This window comes from Galeopterus variegatus, unplaced genomic scaffold (assembly GCF_000696425.1).
Source record: "Galeopterus variegatus unplaced genomic scaffold, G_variegatus-3.0.2 Scaffold751, whole genome shotgun sequence".
NCBI lineage: Eukaryota > Metazoa > Chordata > Mammalia > Dermoptera > Cynocephalidae > Galeopterus > Galeopterus variegatus.
The window spans coordinates 91272-99927 of record NW_007726862.1 but is presented as its reverse complement, the minus strand read 5'-3'; the positions used below and the strand labels follow the sequence as shown (position 1 = coordinate 99927).

Here is an 8656-nt window from a genome sequence, read left to right as displayed (position 1 = left end):
TCTTAGATTTTCTTCAATGCTTTGTATTCTTTTTTTTTTTTTTTTTTTTTTCTTTTGGTCTGCCTGTGTTATTTCAAACAGCCCATCTTCAAGGTCAGAAGTTCTCTCTTCTACTTCTGCAAGCCTGCTAGTTAAACTCTCCATTGTGTTTTTTATTTTGTTGAATGAATTCTTCAGTTTGGCAAGCTGTGCTACATTCTTTTTCAGGGCATTAATTTTCTTGTCCATTTCTTCTTTCAGGTTCTGTATACTTTTCCTCGTTTCATCATGTTGTCTAGCTGAGTTTTCTTGTATCTCATTCAGTTTCCTTAGAATTATCACTCGAAATTCCTTGTCAGACATTTCAAGGGCTTCTTGTTCTATAGGATCTAGAGCTTGAGAGTTATTACCCTTTGGTGGTTTTTCAGGGCATTAATTTTCTTGTCCATTTCTTCTTTCAGGTTCTGTATACTTTTCCTCGTTTCATCATGTTGTCTAGCTGAGTTTTCTTGTATCTCATTCAGTTTCCTTAGAATTATCACTCGAAATTCCTTGTCAGACATTTCAAGGGCTTCTTGTTCTATAGGATCTAGAGCTTGAGAGTTATTATCCTTTGGTGGTGTACTTTCTTGATTTTTCATATTTCGCGTATCTTTCCTTTGATTTTTAGTCATTATGGCCGGGGGTTTCATGGTCTACAGGTTTGATGCTATTGTCTCACTAGGATGTTGCTGGAGTTGCCAATTTGGTACGGCTACCTCAGTGTCTGCTCAGTTGGCCACTAGTGCCTGTGTGTGTGATTGCCTCGGGTCTTGGGCCTCTCCGGAAGCCACCTGTCTCATCAGCATGCACTCGGCTGGGCTGCTGGGTCACGCGGCGGCACTGCAGGGTTTGTGGTCTCTGCCAAGCTTCCACCTCCTGTGCTGGACTTCTCCCTGCTCCACACGCACTGGGCCAGGCTGCTGGGTCATGCAGTTGCACTGCAGGGCATGTGGTCTCTGTGAGCTTCTGCCTCCCTGGTGGACTTCTCGCTGCTCCATACGCACTGAGCCAGGCTGCTGGATTGCACGGCAGCCACATCATAGGGAGTGTGGTCTCTGTGGAGCTTCGGCCTCCCCTGCTGGACTTCTCCCTGCTCCGTGTGCACTGGGACGGGCTGCTGGGTCATGTGGCAGCACCACAGAGTGTGTGCTCTCTGCAGAGCTTCCGCCTCCCCTGCTGGACTTCTCCCTGCTCTTTGTGCACTGAGCCAGGCTGCTGGGTCATGCAGCAGCACCACAGAGTGTGTGGTCTCTGCGGAGCTTCCGCCTCCCTTGCTGGACTTCTCCCTGCTCCATGAGCACTGGGCCGGGCTGGGGATGGAGATGGGTGATGGCTGTGAGGCCTACCTGCTGGATTTGCACAGTGGCAGCACTGCGGGGTGTGTGGTTTCTGCACAGCTTCTGCCTCCTCTGCTGGACTTCTCCCTGCTCCTTGCGCACTGGACTGGGCTGGGGATGGAGATGGGTGGTGTCTGTGAGGCCTACCTGCAGGATTTGTGCGGCAGCGGCACCACAGGGTGTGTGTTCTCTGCCATAATAATTAATATTAATAATTAAAATATTTTTAAAACCTAGTTTCTAAGTGAAGAAAATTTTTTTTACTTCTCAAAACTTTTTTGGTTTGTCATATTATAACCTTTCCCAGCAGCTATCAGCTAATAAGATAGGAAGAAAAGATTAAACAGTTCAATTCCTACAATAATTGTTGCTATACTAACTTTATGAGGAGAAAATAAGTCTATTTAAAGTGTGTATTAAAAATATATGCACAATATTTGTACAAATTTTCTTTTTATAGTTTTCAAAGCTCTTCTATTATCATGTGTGAACCTCATAACTCATCATAAAGTAGTTAGGTCTTTCTAATAAGAGATAGATAATAAAAGTATTATTTTTACTCTCATTTTTATAGCTTCACAGAAGTTAAGTGATTTATTAGGAAGCAGTAGGTCCAACACCAAACTCACATTTGTTGGTTCAAAATTTGGAATTTTTTTTTTAAATCAGGTTGCTTTATAGTTTTTAAAAAATCCAATGTCTTCAGTAAACTAGCTAGGTGCAGCATGAAATTTTCCTCAATAACAGTTTTCTATGCCTTTCCCTCTTTCTTAACCTACCTTCCATTTTTATTGCATGACTTCCTCCTTTGAGCTCCTGGACTGTCTCTGTGACGTCACTTGCCTAAATTACTCATTTTAATCCCTTCATCAGCAATTTTGAAAGTGCTATAGTTATAAATAACCTCTCATTGCTTAATTTCATCTTGCCAAATTCCAATTATAGGCCACCTCTCCACTAGCCTTCTAGGGTTTGGCTTACCTAATGATGTTTGAAGAATATTCAAGACAGGCTAATTTTATCCACTGCAAATTCATATATTCCAACTTTTGTCAAATATTTTAATGGATAATTGTTTTTCTCTTTTATGGATCTCTATGTCTTCTTTATAGTAACTCTTTCAAAACATTTCTACTGTTCTTGAGCCCTGAATCCCCTCACTCTCTACAGATAATTCACTTCCTATACATTTAAGAAACTTGAGGTTATCTAAGTGAGTTCCTTTTTGGACTGGTCCATGGCTCACTTGGGAGAGTGTGGTGCTGATGACACCCAGGCCATGGGTTTGGATTCCCATATAGTTATGGCCAGTTAGCTCACTTGGAGAATGTGGTGCTGACAACACCATGTCAAGGGTTAAGATCCCCTTACCAGTCATCTTATAAAAAATAATAATAATAATAATAATAATAATAAAAATAAAATAAATGAGTTCTTTTTAAAAATTTATTTATTTTTCTTTAATTTTGGCCACGAAACAAGTCAATACATTTAGAAGGACTAAGATCATAGAAAATATGTTCTCTGACCACAGTAACAGAAGGAAATCTAGAAAATTTACAAATGTGTGGAAATTAAACACTTTCCTAAATAAACAATGGGTAAAAAGAAAAATCACAGGAAATTAGAGAGTACTTTGAGATAAAAATCAAAGCACAATATATAAAAATTTATAGGATACAGGGCTCAGCCAGTGTTTAGAGGAAAATTTATACTTGTAAAGACCTATGTTAAAAATCAGAAAAATCTCAAATCAGTAATGTAAGCTTCTACCTTAAGAAAACAGAAAAGAGCAAACTAAACCAAAAGCAGATATAAGTAGGAAATAACAAAGATTACAACAGAAATATATGAAATAGGAAAATACATGAATAGAGAAAATCAACAAAACCAAAAGTTGATGTTTTAAGAAGATCAACAAAATTTGCAAATCTTTAGACTGACCAAAAAAAAAAAGAGAGAAGGCTGAAATTACTAAAATTGGAAATAATGCAGGGGCATTATTACATTGTCATTATGGTGTTTTGTGGTGGTAAGATTTAGTTTCTTTCTCTTTCTCATTTGCATTTTTGTTGTACCAGTGGTTTTATTGTTTCTTGTGTATCTGTGGTAGCGATTATCATTTTTCGGATTCCAGATGCAGGACTTCCTTGAGGACTTCTTGCAGGGCTGGTTGTGTGGTGATGAACTTCTGCAATTTTTGTTTGTTTGGAAAATACACAGTTTATACCTCATTTCTGAAGGATAGCCTTGCTTGCAGTTTTTTTCTTTCGGTATTTTGAATATATCATTCCTTTTTCTTCTGGCTTGTAGAGTTTCTGTTAAGAAGTCTGCTGTTAGTCTGATTGGAGGCTCCCTTAATAGGTGACTTAACACTTTCTTCTTGCTTCTTTTAAAATTTGCTCTTTGTCTTTGAGCTTTGCCAGTTTGACTATAAGATGTCTTAGAGGGAATCTTTTTGGACTGAATCCATTTGGGGATCTTTGAGCCTTCTGTGTCTGAAGGCCCATGTCTCTCCCTATACCTGGGAAGTTTTCTATTATTATTTCATCGAATAGGTTTTCCATGCCTTTTTCTTTCTTCTCCACTTCTGGAACACCCATAATTCGAATGTTTGTGTGCTGAAGGTTGTCTGCTAGCTCTCTTAGATTTTCTTCATTTTTAAAAAATTCTTCTTTCCTTTTTTTGTCCACCTGGGTTATTTTGAAAAGGCTATCTTCAAGGTCCGAAATTCTTTCTTCTGCTCTTCTAGCCTGCTGCTTATGCTCTTAGTTGTGGTTTTGATTTCTTTGAGTGAATCTTTTAGTTCCTTGAATTCTACTACATTCTTTTGTAAGGTTTAATCTCTTTGTAAATGTCCTCCTTCATATCCTGGGTTTTTTTTTTTTTTTTTTTTTTTTTTTTTTTTTTTTTTTTCTAACAGAGTCTTCTCATATCATAGTGAATTTTCTTAAGTTTGTTGCTTGGAATTCCTTTTCAGTCATTTCAAAGATTTCCTGCTCTATAGGGTCTAGTATTTGAGAATTACTGTATTCTTTTGGTGGTGTATTAGTGTGTTTTGTGTTGCTGTAACAGAAATACCTGAGACTGGGTAATTTCTAAAGAACAGAGGTTTATTTGGCTTACGATTCTGGGACAGGTGCATCTCGCACAGGCCTCAGGCTGCTTCTACTCACGGCAAAAAGTGGCAGGCAGCTAGTGGGTACAAGCAGATCACATGACAAGAGGAAGCAATAGAGAGAGAGAGAGGAGGTGCCAGGGTCTTTTAAACAACCAGCTCTTGAAGGAACTAATAGAGCAAGAACTCACTCATTAATCCCCCTTCCCAGGGAGAGCATTAATCCATTCATGAGGGATCCACCCCCCTGACTCAAACAGCTTCCAGCACTGCCACATTGGGGATCAGATTTCCACATGAGTTTTGGAGGACAACACATCCAAACTCTATCAGGTGGTGTCATATTTTCTTGGATTTTTATATTTCTTGTATCTCTACATTGATATCTGATCATCTGGTAGAGCAGGTGCTTCTTTTACTCTGGAGTGGGCTTTGAGGAGAGAGACGTCCTCTTCTGTTTCTGGTGTCTTCTGGTGATTTTCCTTGTGTCAATCTTGTCAAATGTCTGGTAGGCCACCTACAGGGTAGCTGTGGCTAGTGCTGTGGAGTCAAGCCACTTTTGTGACAGCCATGGCTGTGGCAGTGGGACACCCACACAGAAGTGGTGTTTTGGGCTTGCTCTCTTGCCTGATTCTGGGTGGAGGGAGCCACCCTTGGCTCCTGCCTAGGACCCTGAGTGTTGTTCTCTTGCCTGCTTCCCTTAATGAGTCCTAGAACCTTCCCTCCTACATTTTGGGAATTTCTGTTTTTCACTTATCTCTCATCCTTACTATCTCAGAGGAAGAGATTGCCAGTTCTTTGGGCCTGATGTGCTTCCCTCTGCAATTCAGGAGCTGGACTGCTAAGGGCAGAGCTACTGAACTGTTTCTTAGGAAGTGGGTGAGGCCTCTAGGCGAGGCTGCAGTGAGGGAGCCCATCCAGTCTCTTGTGTGGTGGGCAGGGCTGCTAGGAAGGCCTGCAGTGAAATGACCCATCCAGCCACTTTTGGGTGGTAGGCAGGGCCACTAAGCAGGCCTGCAGTGAAGTGGCTCATCCAGCTGCTTCTGGCCAGTAGGCAGGGACACTAGGCAGGACAAGTGAGGAGGATGGTGCAGCGGCTTCCAAGACTGTTGGTAAGACTGCTAGGTGGTAATGTTTTGGATGGAACTGCCTGGCCACTCCTTTGGGAGTGTATAGATGTACTCTATTTCCTCCGACCTTAGAGTGTTTTCAGAAGGGCAGAAACCTGTGAGCTGTTTTTCCACACTGGGGGCTCAGGTGCACACAACTAAATCAGCTGATGGGGCTAGGAGGTAGGGGAAAAAATAGGTGAGGCAGGTCTGTCTGTCTGTCTGATCTCTAGCCAGGGATTTGGGGATATATCAGTTCAAGAGGACTAGGGTTGGGTTGGCTTCCCAGACTAGGGAACTAGAGTCATAGCTACTGGGAGCCCAGGCTTCAAGCTGCTGATATTAGGGCATTATAACCTCTCATGGGACAAGGCAGAGCCTGAAGGCTGGGGAAGCATAGTGGCTGCTGGCCCTAGGGGAGGGAGTGCCTCCCTAACTGCTCTGGCTTTAAGATGGCACCTTGGGTCTTGAAGGTGGGGGGTGGAGAGTGCACAGTTTGTGCTAGTGTTGTACAGTGATGTAGTGTGTGTTTTCTAGGGCACTTCTTGCTCTTGGCTTGAGGCTTGTCCTGCCAAAGGATCTGCGGGCCTCTGTGGTGAGGATGGGGGTTGGTGTGGGTCATCTCCATACCTTTTTGTCACAAGCAGAAATTCTTCCTGCACCAATCCTGGTGTCAGAGACATGGCAGCTGAGGCTGTGTACCTTTCTGTCCTCTCTACTTCACCGTCCTGGGCTTTCATGCTCCACAGGGATCTCACCAGTCTCCTGCCGCACTCCTACGCTCTTCCATCTGTGGTCCCATCAATATTTAGCTGTACATTAGTTGTCTGGTCTTTTCCTTTGGGAGGAACATGCCTTGGGCACCTACAGTACAACGTCTTGCCCCACCTTCTCTTATGGGACTTTTAATAATTACCATATCAGTTGTTTATAAACAAGCCGTTTTTGCTGTAAGATTGCAAGCTCCTTGAGTTCCTTTATCATGTCAGATATACATTTTTATATCCCCTATAGTCACATAAACACAAGCTTTGGTCCTGGAACATAGATGATAATAGAAAATTAATAACTGTTATTTAATTAATAGAATAATTGGTAATTGATCAATGTATCAGATAGATAGATGGGTGAATATATGATAATCTTATTCTATCTCATGGAATCTTACTCATTTTTCTTATAGTGAAAGTAGGCAAATATCTGGAATTGCTTGCTATTGAGAAAGAGTTGAAGGAATTGTATTTCTGGGAAACTCACTAAGACTTTCCATAAACAGTTAAGACTGAAAGTGCTGGTTCCTCTCTCTAGCTTAGGCAGAGTTCAATTAATAATTTTCCAGCTATATTCACAATCCTAAAGTACTATTCAAGGGCTAAATATCTAAGGGCCTTCCACATTCTCATTTTAATTATTATTTCTTAGTTATCCTTAAGTATAGCTTATTAAGAATTAAGGCATAATTTCAAATAGCTATTTATATTGTTTATTTTTAAACTGTAATTTACCCCTCAGGCAGTATTTTCTCTTAGGCTCTAGCAATTTCTGTGTATAAACTCTTATTTTATTGTTTATTTGATTTTATTTTTTAATGGAAACATAATTGATTGTATATGTCTGTGAGGTACAGCATTGAATATCAATACCTGTGTGCAGTATGTGATGCTGAAATCAGGATGATTAGTATATTCAACAGTACACAGTGTAATCATTTTTTGTCAACCTTTACCAATAAACTCTCTTTAGGGGCAAGCAGTTTTCTGATGACCCATTCTGTCCACTAGTTTATGTATTGAGGAATTAAAGTAGGAGATAGCAGAGTATTACTCTTGGGTGACATTTAAAATTATGTTTATTGCATAGCACTGAGCAGTGCTGTTTTCTCATAGCTTTTTAATGAGAAAATGTTTGTAGAACTTATCTCTGGTGGATTTTACGTTACTTTTTGGTATTGTGTTAAGAAATTTGAACTATTTGGCAGAATTTTTTTTTATTGAAAGTGATTTTAAAGGATATAAGGATCTGTCATAAAGTAGTAATACTCATGAGAAATTTTATTCTCCCAAATAATATTTCTTTATTTCTTCTAATATATTCTTTGCTGGTAGGATAGAACTGACTTATCCAAAGGGAGTAGTTAACCCCTGAGTTCCATATTTCTACAGAAAGAGATAGAATATTGCCAAAATATGGTTTAAATGAAAATAATAGCATTTGTATTTTAATATATATGCATGTTTTAATAACAGCAAAACCAAAGGAGTACCCCTGAGCTGGAAAGACAGAGAGCTGTGTACCATCTAGCCACTAGGCTTGTTCAAACTGCTCGAAATTCTCGATTGGATCCAGACAGTTTACGAACATATTTAAATAATCTCAAGAAGAAGTATGAAGAAGATTTTCCCAGGGCTGAGCAAGTTCCAGGAAAGACTGAAGAGTAATAAAAATTCACATCTTGTACCAATGAAAGAATATATCTTAGTATGAAGAATCTAGAATTCATTTTTTTCCCATGAGCAAAAGAAATAATCCTTACTAAATTTTATATTTTCATTGAAAATTATATTATATTAACCTCAGAATTGTCACTTATGTATTCCACATGAAAAGTGTTTGTAATTATAACTGAACAAATGAAAACTACTTAAAGGAATAATTTTTATTTAGAAAAAGTCAGTATAATGCACCACTTTTGCTTATTTATGAAAATTCACAATATTAAGTCTTAAGTTTATTTATACTTGTGGGTCACGGTTTAAAATATTATTGTAAATACATTAGCTTAAAATTTTATGTTTGGGTCTGGAAACTTTGAGCTTTTATTTTACATTCTATTCCAAAGTAGTTATACCCTATGAGTCAACAGTTTCTTAATAAGTACCCCCAAATTCCAACATACATGGTTCTGAAGTTCATTAGAATGATATTATGTATTTTAAAATATTCTTTTTGATATTCAGTATAGTTCTAAAGGATGAAGACAAACAAATAGTTATTTTGTAATACAGAGAGTACTTCTGGAAGGGGGAGTCATCACCACCAAACTTTTCAATTTTCCAAATATCCAGGAGTCC

The 8656-nt window shown here is 39.2% G+C and overlaps 1 protein-coding gene across 1 annotated transcript in view; it reads left to right on the top strand.

Annotated features, from left to right (window-relative positions):
* MSH4 (mutS homolog 4) overlaps positions 1 to 8387 on the top strand; it is a 118953-nt gene extending 110566 nt beyond the window's left edge. Inside the window, exon 20 of the mRNA XM_008572061.1 lies at positions 7832 to 8387. Coding sequence (XP_008570283.1) covers positions 7832 to 8023 — 192 coding nt within the window. The 3' untranslated portion in view covers positions 8024 to 8387. The remainder of the gene's footprint in view (positions 1 to 7831) is intronic.
* Positions 8388 to 8656: the final 269 nt, after the last annotated feature.